Source organism: Ochotona curzoniae, unplaced genomic scaffold (genome assembly GCF_017591425.1).
Source record: "Ochotona curzoniae isolate NIBS_2020 unplaced genomic scaffold, NIBS_Ocur_1.0 scaffold_4683, whole genome shotgun sequence".
Taxonomy (NCBI): Eukaryota; Metazoa; Chordata; class Mammalia; order Lagomorpha; family Ochotonidae; genus Ochotona; species Ochotona curzoniae.
Genome location: NW_024467121.1, coordinates 1,882,902 through 1,901,388, shown reverse-complemented (window position 1 = coordinate 1,901,388; position 18,487 = coordinate 1,882,902). Strand labels below are relative to the sequence as shown.

At 44.5% G+C, this 18,487-nt stretch overlaps 1 protein-coding gene across 2 annotated transcripts in view; it reads left to right on the top strand.

Annotated features, from left to right (window-relative positions):
• The first annotated feature begins 4,968 nt into the window (after positions 1-4,968).
• Positions 4,969-18,487, top strand: part of ITGA8 (integrin subunit alpha 8) — a 163,598-nt gene continuing 150,079 nt past the window's right edge. The window contains exons 1-2 of one of the 2 annotated variants that reach the window (XM_040967867.1): positions 4,969-5,202; positions 5,799-5,932. In XM_040967867.1, coding sequence (XP_040823801.1) covers positions 4,997-5,202; positions 5,799-5,932 — 340 coding nt within the window. In that variant the 5' untranslated portion in view covers positions 4,969-4,996. The remainder of the gene's footprint in view (positions 5,203-5,798; positions 5,933-18,487) is intronic. The other variant, XM_040967868.1, reaches the window with a different exon arrangement.

Genomic DNA, 18,487 nt, shown 5'->3' with positions numbered 1-18,487 from the left:
TTCAACACACTCACACTGACACTTTGGATGTTTTGGCCAGTGTGTCCCTCCTGAGACTGAAGGACTTCCTTTGTGACTTCCACAGCTATTTGTGGGAGATGTTCTGTGTCCCCTCAAAGTCTGGTGGCTTCCCCAAAGGCTGAATGTAGGATCGTGCAGGTGACTTCCAAAGGTCAGAGCCTCCTGGATCCAGGACCTACACTCATTGCTGCTACTGCTGCTTCTGGGGTCCAAGATGGTGCCTGAACCCTGTGCTGGTAGGATGCTCTGCCTCAGGCCTGGTGAGCACAGCTGTCAGGAGAATGCCACACTTCCCACTGTTGTTGCCCTCTTTCTCAAGGGCCAGTGTGGCGCTGCCCTCATCCTGGTGGAGATTTAGGAGGAAGAAAGAAGGCACCTTCCTTCTGTACTGGGCTGAAACATGAACCCTCAGAGGAAGTGGTGTCCCCAGCTCTGCTAGATTCCAAATTTTTATGCCTAAGAAGCTGTGAGTTCCCTGTGAGTTCGCTCTTCACTTTTCCCTCTGCACACCCAACTATCAGAGGCATCCGTTAGTCATTCTGGCCAAGAGTTACTAAAGCGTCTGCCCCATCAACCTGCCGGATGTATGTAGGTTTTTAAGGCTCTTGTGTGTGTCAACTGACCCTAATTAAACACCTGTGAATAAGATCCTGCATGTAAGTTCAACTTCCCCAGGTGGTCTGATTTTCACACTTACTCCCTGTATCCCTATGTTCCCAAACGGCATCGTTTCCTGCAGTCACCTTCCCTTTCACACGAATTGTTTCATTTGTTTTTATTTTCTGTAAAAGGCAGAACTGCTTTTGCAAACCTATCCTAAAAAGAGATCGAGTCTGTTTCTTTAGTGGGAATTTTCCTTCTGCTGAACCAAGTGCAGGCTATGCTTGAACTTCTGCCAATCCGGGGGCCAATGCTGCAGCACTTTTAACTTAAAAGTGGCTAATAAAATCATGAAGGGAAATCCTAAAAGAGAATTACAAACAAAAATCATCAGAAAGGAAAAGAAAAATATAATTTTGCTATGATGAAATTCAGCCTCCAGGGACCAGAATAGAAAATTCGCAGACGCAAGCTTCTGTCAGCAGAGACACTTTGGGGATTTCAAAGCGGTTGCCGCTCACAGAGTTGAACAAACCAGTTTCTTGCAATCGGCTGTTTTTAATACTGCGGAAAACCAGAGGACAGTTGGATAGAACAAAAATCTGAGATCACCCAACATACAAGAGATGGGGAAGCCACCTTCCCATCCTGGTGGGCTTTTGTTTGTTTTTTAATCTGATAGGACTGTGAAAAACACATTAGTTTCACATTTGCTTATTCTGTAGCTGGCCTAGTTAACATAGTGAACGTTTGGCTAATCTTAAGGAAAGAATCCTGTCTGTTCTCTCATGCCTCTTGATTTCAAGGCATGATCATACTTAATCATATGATGAAATACACCAAAGCAGAATCAGAAAAACAGCTGGCCCTTGAAGTCATGGATGCGTTTTGGTAGCCAGTATGCACTAACTGGTGAAATGCTATAGAATCTCTATGCTTAAGTATTTTGTACGTGTCCACAGCTCAGGCACCGTTTTTTTTTTTCCTGTGACGCTCTTGTTTATTTTTGGAACATTTCAGTCCAATCTGTTCCATCTTTGACCTTGGGTCCTTTTCTTTTTCATTGTAGGGAAACACACACACACACACACACACACACACACACACACACACGATAAACACCTCCCAGAATGCCTTTTCTGACATCACACCAGGGCTAGTAGATCTTTAAAATATCAAGCTTCTCATTCAGCACGAGACCTGTCACTGTCCATGCGTTTCTCTGACGAGACCCTAGGTTTTATTGACTGGCACAGTTCCCACAGGTCAAGAGTGCTGAAATGTACAAGACACCTATTCAGACTTAGTCCTTCTCTGCAATGGCTGCAATGTGCATTTGTGCGTGTGTATATGTATGTGTGTGTGTGTGTGTGTGTGTGTTTCCTGGCTTCTTAAAAGGCTTTCTACTCTCCTAAGCATTTGGCCTTCAAGAGAAGCCAAAGTGCCTTGAGTTAATTTGCCTTCATCTCTACCCTGTGGATACCAAGGTGCTACCAAGTCTGTTTCCATTCCGCTTAGAAAAGTGCACAGGTGTTTCATTGTGCGTGTCCAGTGTTACTCACAGGCATGACCAAAGAGTTGGTCCAGAATAGTTTTTTGCTTCTAGCAAAGTGACTGCTCCTCATTATAACAGCCAAGCACAATGATTTCATACAGACTGAACAGCATGAGAAACCAGAAACTGACAGGTCTGGACACTCCTATCAACTACTTGTTCTATGCGCATGTACCTCCTAGACTCTTGTCTTTACATGCAAAATGAAAATAGTAAGACCACACACTGGTTAAGCCAAGAAAAGATTAAGAATAGATCTAAATATATGGCAATTAGAAGCCCCCTACTCCTGCCCACCCCCGTTTATCTATACTTTCTGGGCCACAAAGAATAAAGAACTAAGGAATGTGTTGGGTAAACAATCAGACGGGTGGGTTACACCAGAGTATACCCTGGAACTAGGCTACCCTGTACGAATCAAAGCATTGTGTTACATGAGGGTCATTCAAAAAAGTTATAGAAAACAGAATTAAAAGGTAAGTTTAGTTTGGCACAAAAAATGTTTGAAATCCATGCATAATTTTTTCTAGCACATTTCCATTTTGTATGCGTGGATTTCAATGTTTATTTGCACCAGAACAAACATAACTTTAGCTGTATTTTCTCAAACATTTTGAAATACCCTCATGTATTGCTAGCTTTTCCCAGTCCACCATGCCATGGGTCAGGAACATGGCTAGGATCACACCATCACTTTCTTCCTATTTAGACATCTCACATAAACCCATGGCTTGCCTGCAATATGACAACTTTGCAAATTTCAAGTTCACTGGCGTCAGGAAGCTTGTCATTCTTCTCTAGCCTCAGTGTCCATGACAGCTCTGACCAATCCCACGTGTAGACCACATGTGCCCCTTCCACTGGAATGTATGACGGGGCCCACCACTTTCGTTAACAATTATCATCTGATCGGAGAGGCCGACTCTATGCCCCACACAAACAGACGTTTGGACTGCGACAGAAAGTCTTAGAGCATCCACTCTTAAGTCCTTACTTATCTGGGAAACTGCGATCCAGTTAGGGAATTATCCCGACGTGATGGTTTGCCAGGGAAGCTTCTGATAAGTTATGTATTTTTCATATTTTCATGGAAACAAGGAAAGACACCAAATTCAATCTACCAAGTGGGCTCTGATGTAAGGGAAATGAGAAAGCCAGGCTTTTCCAGTGGGGCTTCGGGACTTCTCTCAGGGGAGTCCAGATAGGCATGGATTGGCTTGCTCCTTCCTCAAGCCGCACTGGGTCCTGTTGACCTCAGGCTGGCAGCACACCCTCAGCAAGGCCAGCACTAACTCACCACCACACATGCCTGTTCACCCCACTTCTCCCATCCCCCACTGCTTGTCATCTCCTCAGTGGAAACCTTCAGACACCCTGGGGCTCTCAATGCTGCCTTCCCCTCTGGCCCACTGCCTTCGTCTTTACATTTATAGCATCTGTGGCTTTCCGCTTCCTTCCTTCCTTCCTTCTGGTAACCAGATTGGTCCTCATCATCCAACGCACTTGGGCAACAGGTTCTTTGCTCTCTCTTCCTTTCAGCTAGTAGCTTCCCAGTGCCACGTCCCCTGCCCTTGCCTACTGAATCTTGAATCCCTGGGCATGCCACACCTTTGCTCTAGAACTGTCTGCCTTTGTCTGGCCAGCCCTACTTCTCACCACTGCCCAACCAATCTCTTTCATTCCATTCCCACGCACAGCCATTCAATCCCCACCTTTGTGTCTTTCAGTTTCCGTCCACTTTTCCCACCACAATTCCCATCTCAGCCTGCTGCTGTTCAAATGGCTGCTGACTCAACATCTATCATCACGCCTCCTTAAAGGACCCGAGAGCTTGCATACCTCCTCTCGCATCCAGGTAACTATGCCAGCTTACCCGTGTCCCCCGAGGACCATCGTGTCCTGCAAGGGCACCTGGACTACAGCGTTCGCCTTCCTCTGCCTATTGGCTCCAGGTTCTCCCACTTTCACGCGGGGAACTTTGCATAGGAGATGAATGACACCTATATACCACTGGGGTTGAAGTTTGAATTGCTCACTGCAGCCTACAGCCTTTGCTCCTGCCAAAAAACTAATTGCAACATTCTCAATTACGACTTTGTTCATCTTCATTACCAAGCCACGGCATGGTGAGAAACCCACTACCAAGCCCTTTTATGGGCACCACGAGCCTTGGAGGAAAACCTAAATAGGCTTGAGTCCTCCACAATCTCTTAGTTCCCTCTGCGGGGACGACAGGGTGGAGCTGAAGGAGGAGAGGTTTGCCGTATTTGCCTTTTTAACTCTCAGCCACCGAAAGACAAACGTACTGGCTCCGCGGAGGTCCTCAAGCATGCACAGGGCATACAAGAACAACTGCTTTACCCTACCGGCGACCACCTTCTTCCACCTACGCTGCACATTTGGAGCAAACCCCCACCCCGCCCGGAGTCTTGCTTCGTGGTGTGAGGTGGCATCGGCGAGACCTCGGCGATGATCCTGGAGAGAGGCCATAGCGGAAGAAACCCAGGCGCCTGGCGCCGACCGCCCTGGGAGCCCGGGTGGCCCGGGAGTGTCCGGCTCCGGGGACGCGCCGCTAGGGGGCGCAGCAGCTCGGCAGCCCCCCGCCCGCGGCCGGAGGAGGGCGAGCGCGCGGATCCCCTGGGCCAACCCCCCGAGCCGGCAGGACAGACCGCTGGGAGCAGACGCGGGGACTGTCACCGCGGACGCGCCGCGCGCACCGGCCCGCCTGCGGACCTCCAGACGCCGCCCTCGCCGTTTGCCCCGTCGGGCTTGCTTCTAGCCTGCAGCTCCCCGGTGTGCAGCCGCCCGGGGCGCAGGGCGATGTCTGCCCCGGCGCGCCACGGTCCCCGGGGGAGCCGGGTGCAGCCGCTCGCGCGCCTCTGGTGCCTCTCGGCCGCGCTGGGGATGCTGTGGTCCCCCGCCTCGCGGGCGTTCAACTTGGACGTGGAGAAACTCACGGTGTACGGCGGCCCCGAGGGTAGCTACTTTGGCTATGCCGTGGACTTCCATATACCTGACGCTCGCACGTAAGTCACTCGGCTCCGGGAAGCGGAGCGCGCGCGGGCGGAGAGGCTCACCAACCCGACGGCCGTCCGAGCCCCAGATTCCAATTCGGGTCCCGCTCCCACCCCCAGCCTCATTTCGCTTTTGCATGCTGCATGTGCCCTGCACACTTTGGAGATGCGCCACTTGCAAGGGGGCACCCGAGGCCGGGCACTTTCCGGACACAAAGACCAGTGCATCCTACAAAGGAGAGACTGGGACCCAACCTGCGCTAGAAGGTTAGCATGGTCTGCTCGTCCATGGACTTTCCCATAAAGTGGCCGGGCGCAAGTGGCCTGAGTTACTAGGAAGCCAGCCTCTGTCCTTTGCGTGCCCGCCGCCCCCACCCCCGCCTCCTTCTGTCATCTCCCTGTATCTACAGAACTCTGCTTAGGGAACAACTGGGGCTGTCCACACCCCCTTCCAAACCGGGTTTCCAAGAGGAAACTCAGTTTGACAGTCTCCGCGTGGTGCACAGGCTTTTGCCCGCCACCCCGGCTCCGGTCACAGCCCGCAAAACTGCTTCCCAGGCTGTGTGGCGAGCACCCCGCGAGTGACCTTTTGCAATGCCCTTTCGCAGAGCCAGCGTCTTGGTGGGGGCGCCCAAAGCCAACACCAGCCAGCCGGACATCGTGGAAGGAGGAGCGGTCTATTACTGTCCGTGGCCGGCCGTGGGGTCAGCGCAGTGCAAACAGATCCCTTTCGACACCACCAGTAAGTGATGCTGGTCGCTCTGGACCGTGCCCCTGGCTGAAGAGGCCGGAGCCACTTCCCACGCACTTTCCTTGCTCTCCTGGTGCCTGTTTCGTGGGCTGTACAGATCCCCGGAGAAATCGCTTTTTCTACTGTGGGTGAAGGCGAGGGAAACCCTGTGAGGGAGGGGGTGATCCTCGCGGCTGGACCTGGTGCGTGTGGATGCGTTCTGGCAGCTGCTGGGGCTGTCTCTGCAGATAACCGTTTTCAGGGCTAGTGGAAGCTTTCAAGTGTCCCCCGCCCCGCCCACGATTGCTGACAATGTGGTTGCTTTTCAAGGAGGTACCTAAGAAAAGAGAGGTTCCTTGGTGTTTTCTGTGCTCAAACTCCAGAGGCAAGACCCAGACGTCACTTCTATGTTGCTGTTTAATTCTTTACAGAGAGAAAGAATTTTCTTTCAAAATATTGGACATTGGATGCAAACTAGAACGGGCAGAGTGTGGATGGGTTACAGTCATTTTCAAAATCCCCAGACAGATGTTTCCCATTTAATTAAAGGGAAAATACATTTTAAACAATCCAGTCTGGTTCTGTTTCCTCTGGTGTTTTCTCTTTGGGTCCTGAGAAAATAACTTCAGTGTAACGCTTTCAAAAATATTAACACTGAGCATTTTCATCGACACAATCAAAACTTGAGGAATTGAAAAGGTATGCATTTTTGGAGAATGAATAACTTCCTTCTAGACTAACTTGAATGTGCCAGCTCAAATAATGGCAACTCACTGATGGGCAACCTGTTTACCACCCAACATTTACAGCATCCTAGTCTCTTACTTTGCATTTTGATTGTGATATTAGGATTTAGAATTTATGTAGGATAGCCTCCCTTTTTTTTTGCTCAATTCTGATGGATAGGTAATATTAAGCTATTATTTTAATTAATTTGCTCTTTTTGGTTAAAAGATAGAATCATTTTAGTTCTGTGGATGTACAAATAATCTCAAAGAATTAATCCCATGCAAACACACCTCGAGTTACAAACACATTAGGGAAAGTATTTTTTCAAGGCACTGACAAAGCTTTCGTGTGCCTGTCTGTATGTGCTCACAATAGTCTGGTTACCATCCTTTGCTATAACTCCGTTACGTGCCAACAATTTTTATAAGCTTTCAAGTATTAATAACTGGAAAAATTATACCTTTTGTTGTTCATTTGTGGCAAGTCTTTTCATTAGCTTGATTTTTAAAAATATACTTTTTTATTGATTATATTGCATTATATGACACTGTGTCATAGGCTTTGGGATTTTTAAAAATTGAGGTGGCATCTGGTTACTGATGTCTAGTTTAAGGTAAACTTTCCAAATCAGAAGAATTACCTATTAAAGCAGAAAATGAATGTCATATAAGTAATTCCTGCCTAGCCCATTTGCATTTTAAAAAAGTACTTTAAGCTCAAACCTTGAAAGATTTACATTAAGGAATAAAAGAGCATTTACATTTTGAGAACTGGTTGATGTGTTTTCATTGTGAAGCAGTCTATAATCACGGAAGTCAGTCCAGGAACCTTCTAGGATGTATCTATTAAACCAACACCTGGCGAGTGATTTTTCTTTTATTGAATGGTGGCATAGGGAAGTGATCCCTGAATACCTCTGTAAGTATTATTCCTGGTAAATGTCATGGCTCAATAGATAGAAACCACAGTCCTACAGATATGGACTTTTAAAAAATTGACCACACCTAACCCCCAATTTCTAACATTGAGTTATAATAGCTAACATTTTCCAAAGCTCATTTTAAAGCAATTGTTTTGAGCTTCAAGTTGGCTTTCCCATAGAGAACTGAAAGATCGTGCTTTGGTTTCCACAATAGCCCACAGGAATGCACTTAACCCTTATTGCAGCAGAATTATATTTGCAACACAACAGTAGAGAACAAACTAGTACAATTTTGGCAATTAAATCAGTGGGAAAATAATGTTGAGGAAAGATGATGGTAAGTTGGAGAAAGATGAGGGCTTCTTTTGTGCCTGTTCTGAGGAAGGCACATGTGTATTTCAGGACCTCAGTGATTAATGCTGCTGGCTTGACAGAATGTTTTAAATGTATCAGGGTTTTCTTGATGGATGGATGAACTCATCCTACTGTTTATTTATCAAGCATGATCCCAGAAATTTAAGCATTCATCGATGGAACAAAGGGAGGGAAGAAAAGGGAAGGAAATGCATGGTCCTGAGATGATGGAGCAGCCAGGGGAGGCTGCATGGTCCGTGAGAAAGGAATGGTCCAGGCTTGCGGAAGACTTGGTTGTATGGAGAAGATGGAACTAGCTGGGAGAAGAAAGTTCCTCATGTCAGCCATCAGGGGGTACTGTGGTCCTAGAAACCTTGTTTATGATTGAGAAGGACCTGGAAATGAGTGGGAATGGGGGGACAGCCAGAGGATCCCAGCTCAGGTGCTTGCTGCTTGAGGAGTTGCTCATTACCTGGCCTAGGGGCCCTCAGACCGTGGAGCAAATGGTAGGTGCTGTTTGATGAGAAAGGACAGTAAAGCCAGGACAGCTAGCTCTTTTTTATTCCTGATTTGTGAGCAAAGGGTAATCTCAAGGCCCCAGGTCTTCACCCTTGGAGCAGGCCTAGCTGCCTCAGGTCCTGAGTCAGCACTGCCAGGGGTAATATGCTTATTACTGATCACAATTGTGTGTGCATTTCTTTATAAATATCATTTCTAATCCATACCAAAATGAGCATGTAAAATGCATTGCATGCTTAAGGAAGCTGGCCTCAAAGCTGGCCCCAAGAGCACGGTATGGTTAGCTCTGGAGGCAAGATTGAAAGGCAGGTCCAAAGTGGGAAGCCTTTGGGAAGCCTGACACTGCTCTCTGCCTTCCAGCAGTGGGGAGGCGACTGGTCCTTGTGGAGAGCGAGGTCAGAATCACGTTGTGTTCCCACAGACCCTGGGGCCCTGTTTGCCTCTGTCTCCCACCCCTCCCTTGCAGTGTTAGCTTTGTGCATGCCCCCGACAGTGACCCTCAGAGAAGAGCTGGGGGTGCAGACGTCCAGGTTGAAGAAGACTCCACGAGCTATGGAAGTAGCTCATATCTTGGTAGGGGTCATGGGTTGGAAACATCTCTGGTTTTCTGAAGTTTCCCCACAGACTGCCCCATCCGGGCACCCAGTTAGCTGCCCCCAAGTTATTCTCTTCCCACTGCCCAAATGCACGACTTCCCCACACAAAGAAAGAAAATGACTCTGCTGGACAGTGTGGTGGCTTGGAATGATGGATGTTCACCAGTGACTGCTCACATGACAGGCACGAGTGTGTGTTGTGTTGCAAATGTTCCCCCCAAAAGATATCTGTGTGTTTCCCTGTATTTCTTTATCTACTTTTATATCTGAATTTACCCTGAACAGACATCGTGTTGTATGTATTTTTAACTGAAGCTTATTTATTGAAACATAGAGTTACCCGGGATGGGGGCTGGGGCAGATGGAGAAAGACTTTTCTATTCATTGATTTATTCCCAAAATGCCCCCAAAGTCAGGGCTGGGCAGGCCAAGTAGGTGGCATCATCACCTTCCACTGCCTTCCCAGGCACACTAGGAGGGAGCAGAATCAGAAGTGGAGCAGCCACCAGGTGGCACTCAAATGGGATGCCCGTGTCAGAGAGGCAGCTTAGGGGCTAGATCAGAATGCCAGCCCCAAATCGGAACTGTTAACGAAGGTCTTCCAGCTTGGTCAGGTCCCTGGAATGCCTTTAACAGTTTTGTGATGTAGTAACCTACTGCATTTACTCAGCTTAGACACAGAGGGTGGACAGCCTGTAATTTGGTTCATAAATCCAGTTACTCAATTTTTAAAAAATAAATTACTACCTTTTAGAGTTTATTATTATTATTATTATTAAATGATCAATATTTACTTTACCTGTCCCTGGTCCTATAACTCAGGTTTTTGCTTTGCTTTATTTTTTCCTTTGCTACTTCTTATGATAAGTACAAAGCCAGAAGAAACCTGGGCTAGCCTCAGACTCCGTACGCATGAATACTATGCAGCTCCCATAGTCCTTTCAAGTCCAGAAAAGGAAACTTGAAAGCCACATATGGTGGGTGGGGGAGGGGTACAAAAATCAAGTGGTTTAAAAACAAACAAAAATCAAAACACTCTCCCCTCCTCTCCTTTCCATATTTCTATCTCACTTCAATAGAAGAACATTTTTCCCATCACCAAATTGACTTCTTTCACGTTTGCCCCAGGAACTCCCTGAACTGTGTCCCCAAACCTTAGAGCAATGCATCTGCCACATGTGGTCCTCTTGTTGCCTTTCTACTCCAAGGTTCATTTTTTCCCCTACATTTTTTTCCCCCCAATACCAGTGTGTGGATTAAATAAGGATCACGGGGTTGAACCCTTTCTGCCCAAGCAGGCGGTGAATGCAGCCTGGAAGTGGATAGCTCACCGTTGGAATCCTAAAGGGCAGGCTGCGGGTAACAGCAACAATGTTCCAGTGAAAGGTTTTGAGGGGGAAGATAGTGACATGTGCTAATTGGTGTTGATCATCTTCATAGCTCTATAGGAACAGAGAGACGTCCAGCTGGGAGCCACTCACAGCCCAGGACCCACATGAAAAGGGAGCAGGAAGAAGTGGGCGGTGCCATGGAGATTTGGAAGTCATCTGCCTGTCCTTAATTTAGTGTCTTTTTTTTTTTAAGCACAGAAAAAAAAAAAAAACTTAAAATGGAAGACAATTTCATTAGGGTATTTCAAAGCTCCTAGAATGGCAAGATGTCTGTTGGAATCGTGTTTTAGCCTGGAGAGCGAAAGCCTTTGTTTGGGGGCTCTGTTTTATTTTGTCAAGTGAACCCACATAAGAAGCAGCTTCCAGTGTCTGGTTCTGAGGCTAGCACAGAGCTTTTGGCTTTTTTTTTTGATAGTGTTGCTTCTGTCCCTTTCCCAGTGTGAGTATGTGAGCATCATAAAACATGTTGGTCACACAAGGCTTGCTGCTCTGGCTTTTCCAGAAAGGAATTAGTTGGTGTTCAGGAATAAAGAAAAGAAAAGAAAAAGTGTAGATCAGAGCGCCCCACGTCAATGACAAAGGAAATAACAAATGTGATCACACTCAGTGACAGCAGACACTTGGGCTGCTGTGGGTTCAACTGGAAGCGCAAGTAAGGAGAAGGGAAGACCAAGACTTAACAATGCCATAAAAGGCCATAATCAGAGTAAGAATACACACACACACACACACACACACACACACACACACACACACGAGTACTTAAAATGTTCATGGAAATAAAGCTAAAAGATAAATGTAGTTTGGTGCAAAAAAAAAAACAAAAAAAAAGCAAAATTGAAATTGATGCATACAGAAGGATCTTCACAGAGTTTGTGTAGGGCTGGTTGTTGTGTAGGTTGTCAAAGCTGCTGTTTGGGGCGCCCACATCTCATGCTGGAGTACGATTTGAGTCTCGGCCCCTCTGATTCCAGTCCTGCTTCCTGCAAGCACATGTGGGAGGCAGTAGGTAATAACTCAAGTGCTTGGGCTCTGGCTGGTCATGTTGCAGATCTGAAGGAGATCTGGGCACTGGCCCGGCTTGCCCCGGCCGTTACTGTATTACCATTATGAGCATTTGGAAAGTGAATCAGCTGATAGAAGATCTCTGACTCTCAGATTAATTAACTAGATAAAGTAGATCTTTTTTAAAACAAGAGTTCATGGAAACTGTACTATAAAAAAATGCATGGATTTTAAAAATTTGTGCACCAAAATGAATTTATGTTTTAATCCCATTTTCTCACAGACATTTTAAAGTGCACTTGCAAATATAAACAGGCATGTTCCTTTGCTGAGGACTGTTTCCAGTGAGCGGTTCAGGGAGATTTAGGTAGGTGCCATCTTTCCTGGGAGCAGTGTAGGTTTGCTCCTATGCCTAAACACAGAGGCCACTGCTATCCCTGACTTTCCCTCTATTGGCTCAAATGTCCATGTGACAAGTCACAACTGAGGCTCGATATGGGAAGGAGGAGGCAGTGGTTCTTACAGCTAAGAGCAATGAGGGAAGCGATTAAAAAAGGAAGTCCTTGAAACTCCTGCTAGAAATGGGAAACAGACCTGCTTTATGGATAGTTGAATAGTATGAACATTAGGTGCCTGTTGCTTAATCTGCAAAATTCTTTCAAGAAGCTAGAAAGTCTGTATGAGGAAACAGCCTTCCAGGTTCTTGGCAGGAATACCTCCTGCAGCAGCTGCAGCATTCTGGAAACAGTACAAAATGGTCCTGCTGTTACGCTCGAAGAAGACAGCTGCCCTGGGATGTTTTAGCTGCCTGGCTGAGATGTGCACAGTCCAGCTCCACCTGTCGCATGTGAGGAGGCTTTGTGTTGATGAGAAGAGCTGCCTGCACTACAGTGAGTGCAGCTCAGGTGTTCCCAGCCTGACCCCGTCCAGATCCAGGAACATGGAGTTCAGAGGCAGGCATATCAAAGGCTAATTGGTTTTCTTCAAAGCACTCATTCATTCTTGAGTCAGCAAGCATTAGGGCATTTAAAAAGAATACTTGTCTTTCCAAAATTCAGTTTCAGTACATTCTTAGAATATACTCAAATTGCCTAAAGAAAAGTCCATTTTCCAAAACGAAATAATGAGATTGATTGAAGATAGTGTGAATTATAGAATATGTTATAAAGAGATTGAAGATAGGAAAGCAAATCGATTTGTTAACAAGTGAGCTATACTCAAAACAGTCTCCCTAATAGAGCATATTGTTGCAAGTCTCTGTGCTGCCTGCGTGGGCAGCCTTTGGACAGAGGTCACCAGACAGTGTGGAAGGAGTAGAGGCCGCCACCTGAGCCATGCAGGAAAGCCACGGCTTGGTTTACTGATGTGTTCTAGATCACACCAGGGCTCTGCTGAGCTGAGAAACTTCTCTAGAACCATAAACCTAGAGGAAAGGGGTCTTCACTCTCTTGATGATATTAGTAAAAATAAGACATAGACTTGAAATAGTGAGTCTTTATAGAAATTCCTCCTGGGCATAGGCAGTGGGGGGACTCCTAAGGAGCAGAAGGGAGTTTGGGTGGTAATAGGACTTTGTGTGTTGGTTATGGCGGCAGGTACTTGACTGGGCTCCAATGGGTTCATCAAAGCCTGCAAAACTGTATTTCACAAAGAGTGAATTTTACAGTAAGTAAGGTCAAAGCACCCCACCACTCCACCATATTTATTCGATGAAGGATAATATACTCCTCATGGATCATGTAAAAAAGCTGCATATTTGGTAGGATTAACTTTGGTTCTGTGGTCATTGCAGTAAGTTTTTAACACTATGGAGAAGTCTTTTAATAATACCTGGAAGTGTTAGGACACCTACTTGTCCTTAAAAAGCAGAGGTCATTGTCTCTAAGTAAGGGTGAGTGATTAGATTGTTATGTTGGACCTACTCTATCATCCCATAAGTAAAGAATAATATGCTCAAAATATGCTGGAAATAATATGCTGGTACTGGAAGCATGTTGAGGAACAATACAGCTGTGCCATGAAACATCATAGTTGTCTAATTCTCTTATTCTTAGGAAATCCAGCTAAGAGATCCTTCACTTGTCTCCCTATGATAGCCACTGAAGAAATTTCACTTCAAACACTACTGAAGCTGTCTAAATCAGTGTAACTTGTAGCCACACTGTAGGATATTGCTTATTAACACTAGGACAGCATTGCTCTCGGGTTCCACTGTTTGACCTGTGAAAGCCTTTATATCACTCTTATTACATGCAGAGAAGAGGGCTCATGCCCCTGGGTGTGTTCTGGGTGGTTAAGAAATGGGTCCCGGGTGAGCAGAGACATTACGTGGATATAATGGGTGATTTCTGTTTGAGGGATGAACTGTGCTGTGCTGTGACAACGTGTGATAAGGTGCATGAATTATGCAAACACTGTGTTGGCAGAGGCTGGCTTAGACTGGAGACATCTGTGTCTATCACAGGTGACAGCAGAGACAGCTGGAATGAGTGATAACCTAGCTATTGGAGTTTGGCTTCCACTTCCACACCTGAGCTGAGATGCTATGGGTTCTTTTGGGTCCATGCCTAGGTTTTCAATAATACTTACTTTCATTAGCTTTTTGAAATACTCCTTATATACATGTGTTTTAAAAATTCCCACCACAGTAAACTTCCCCTTTAATTCCATGATTGATGAACTTGTTAAAGTAATCTCATATATCTTGGATATTCATTCTACAGTTGCTGAAAAATCCTTTCTCTGGTAGAAAGGAAGCATAACACTAACACAAAACTATGATTTTCTGAACAGCCTAAATATGTACAGTCAGATCATGTATACACACACACTAAATGGCTATAAAGATGAAGTCTATGAAGAATCAGTAATATAGAAAAATTGTTTGTTTTAATGTTAGGCAAAAGTCATAACGCTTAAAATTGTGTCTCTGACTTCTGAAGTGTGCAAAAGGAGAGGCCATCTTTGAGAAACGTGATGGAGACTGCATTTTCCTGTCTCCTGTGTCTAACGCTTTTCTTTTTCCTTTAAACCCTGAAGAGGTCTTTATTGTTGATCAGGAAAACTAATGATAAAAATAAGCATGCACAAAATTCTAGCTGAAATAGCTGAATTCATTGAAGCGGTACAAAGATGCACAATAAAAGATCAACAGACAAGCTCTGTATTGGAGAAGGGCAATCACAGTTGTTCTCACGTTTTTCTTGGGTGTTAGTGGTAGTGACTTGGGAATGTATGCTCTTGTGTGCAGGTGCTTATGTTTCAAAGTTCTGAAGACCAAGGATATTTTCAGTAACAAGAGTATGTGTAAAAACAAAATGTAGTGTGGCTCTCGCCTGTTTTTCATTCTGGATTGTCTTTAAATCAATAGAAATATGAGAGTCTTTCAAAAAGCTCAAAAAATTTGAAATCTATGCACAGTTTTTTATAATATGCATTTCCATGAACTTTCTGAAGGCCCTACATATATAGGATTTCAAATGATTTTTATAGCAAAATAAACTTATTGTTTAATTCCATTTCCTGCAAACCCTTTGAAATAGCTGCATATAGGCGTCATAGTCCAACATGAGAGTGTCTACAGCCTTTTGGAATAAGAAAGGTGCTTTTGTGAATAGAACTGCTTTTGAAAATGCCCGGAAAAGACAAACTAGATGAAGTTCATTCACAATTTTTTTTCTAAATAATGATTCATTTATAGAACTTGTTAAAACAAGCCATTGGATAAAATCAGTGAGACCATAGTCCCAAATCACCCTGTGAGCTTTAGAAAATGGGAAGCATTTAATAGACATGAAATAGCCAGGTAAACTCATAAAATAGGATAAAATTTCACATCATGAATTGCTATTTTGTTCTTAGTTACACATAACAAGATTTTCCTCCCTTTAAAACCTCGTATATGAGTCAGGAATGTGACATAAAATCTATTTTATGATAAACAAACATTTCTTCTAGGGCATGTTATTTCACTCAGTCTTGAGTAAGGTGTAGAAGCATTGTATAGACTTGCACATTTTGGTACATAAACTAGGATTATTTCAATATACTTGGTAACAATATTGGTTGGGCAGACAAGAGAAGTTGGACTTGATGCAATAGCCTAGTGGCTAAATCCTCATCTTGCATGTGACAGGATCCCATATGGAGACCAGTTCATATCCCAACTGCTCCACTTCCCATCCAACTCTTTGCTTGTGGTCTGGGAAAGCAGTAGAGGATGGCCCAAAGCCTTGGGACTTTGCACCTGCATGGGAGACCTGGGAGAAGCTCCTGGCTGCTAGCTTCAGATTGGCTGAGCTCTTATCATTGGGGCCACTTGAGGAGTGAACCAGCAGATGGAAGATCTTTCTCTCTGTCTGTCCTTCTCTCTGTAAATCTGCCTTTCCAATAAAGTAAAGTAAAATAAAATAAAATAAAATAAAATAAAATAAAATAATTAAAAGTAAAAGAAAGAATAGAATAAAAGAAGAAAAGTCAGTCTTGGGTAAAAGGGAGTTGACACAGTGAAGACTGAAGCAGTTGTTTCCAAAACAAAATTTCTCTACATGACTTGAGTGAGCACAGAAAAAAGTTTCCCTGAAACATGAGTTTGGGAATGGCTGCATTCACATTCTTTCTGTGAGAGTCACAGTGTATATTCTCTTATAAAAGGCATAAAGAATTCACGAGTTAAATAAATCCCTTGGTGTCACAGGACATTGAATGACATTCATAATTTCTCCTCACATTTATTAGGCCAGAGCATGCCAAGGTACTGTTGTAGACAAACATGTTTCCCAGTGTCTGTCTCAGTACTGCCAAGGTTCATCTGCTGCCAGCTCCCGTGCAAGGGGAGGCTCTTCTTCCAGCCACTCATGGAGCCAGGATCACTGAGGTTCCTGATTGACACAGTATCTAAGATTGCCCAAACCTGAGTCAGAACGGGGATGTGGCATATTGCACGATCTTGATTACATTAAATTGATACTCACTTCACCTTACATTTCCTAGTCATAAGCAAGCCTAGGAGGTTGGCAGTGCCAACTTATCTAAATAAGGAATGCTAGCTATGCCTATCAAAAGTGTTGTCTACAGCCTGTAAAATAGCATGACAATCATGGGAAGGAGTTTCTGTCGATAAATCTGAAGACATGAGTGAGGCATTTATACCCACAATCAATCCCCAACCTGTGCCCCCATGTCTCTGTAAGGCTGGATGCCTGCCTCCTTTGGAGATGTGCATTTTACATCATCCTGCTTATCACCCTTGGAGCTACCCTTGGGTTAACATTCACCCATTTTTACTTATAAGACAGTTATCTAAGGGGAACAGTAGAGTTGGAAATAAAGCTTGGGGTTAGCGAAGAGTATAAAGTGAAGTTTCAGTGATCAGTGTCAGTGGCTTCTACAAGGAGACAGTTCTAGCACTGGAGCATGGCCAAGATTAAAGCCCAAAGCTGTGCCCTTGTGCTGTTTACAGTGCACTGCCAGGGACACGTTGAAAAAGCATAAGGTAAAATAGAGGGCTAGGGAGTGGTATGTGTGTGTCTGTGCGCATATATGTGTGCACGTGTACGCATTCATATTTATTTTAGATTCGGTAAGGCTTTAGATTTCCATGGCTGCTATTACAGATTACCACACACTTAGTGGTTTTACATAATTCAAGTTGATTATCTTACCAGTTCTGGAAGTCAGAGTTTGAAATATGTCTCTCTGGACTAAATCAAGGTGTTGGCAGCTCTGTCCCTTCCTGGAAAATCAAGGGGGAAACCTATTTCTTTGCCTTTTCTAGTTTCTACAGTTACTTACATGCCTTGGCTCAGGGACCTTTTTCTTTTTTCGAAGCTAACAGGGTTGGGCTGAATCATCCTCCCTCTGCCACCTCTGCATCTGCTTTTCTGCCTTCCTCTTCCCCTTGTTATATTGCCTTCACCCAGAAAACTCAGGTTAATTCCTCTATTTTAAGGTCAATTAACTAGCAACTTTCATCCACCTACATACTTAATTCTTCTTACCCTGTAGCCTATTTACAGGCTTTAGAGATTATGGTGTGGATCTCTTGGTTCTAGGAGCTGGCCTACCACAGGTGAACAAAGAAGATATCATTGAGATGATAATCGAGCAATGGCCTAAACAAAGTGAGGGGAGGGAGCACAAAGTCTCCAAGACAGGATGTTCTGGGTTATAGGAAAGTGTTAAAGTCTGGAGATGAGACAGTGGTGGGAAATGGAGAAAGTCCACTGGGCTACAGGGAAATGGGCAAAAGAAAAAGGGATAGAAATTGGACCAGGAAGCCATATTTAGTATTATAAGATTTTAATTTTTTTTCAGTTTTATTTAAAAGGTGAGGAAATCACAGAAACACATTCCAGGATAGAGTAGGCAGAAGGAGGAAAAGTGGGAGAGATGTTTTTACATTCAAGGATTATAAGACTTTAAGATCTAAGATGATATGTACTTTGATGTCCAGACTTAGGATTTTGGATCTTATTCTAAGAATGATGATCAAAAAACAGTGGCCTTTGAGGAAACAAGTGTTGTGATTTAAATTATGCTTCCAGAGGAATCCATTAAGCTTCTGTATGAACAGTTGACTATAGGAAAACCAGAACAGAAAAGACAAGAAGGATCTCCTTATTGTCCATTGAATAAAGGATTCTAGGCTTGAATTCTGTGATAGGAAGTAGGAATGAGAAGTGGCTGAATTTTGGATTTATTCGAAGCTGCACTGAGTAGAACATCAGCATGGATGGGGGGAAGAGTTCTTAAGAAAAAGAAAGTTTTGACCTGAGGAATGGCATTGAGACAGGAAACATCAAAGAGCAGAAGTTGCATGTAATGTGAGATGCTTATTAGACATCCAAGTAGATGTCAAATGAGCACTTGGATAAATAATTTTGGCATTAGGGCAAAATGTCCCAAGATTCAAACTTGGAATCATCAGGATGTAGATAATATTCGAGGCCATGGCTTAGGGAATGAGTGTGGATGAAGAAAAGAGAAACAAAGTGACAAGATCAGGCAAGTGAGGACAGCAAGGTTGAGGTCAAGTCTTGGAGCAACTTGA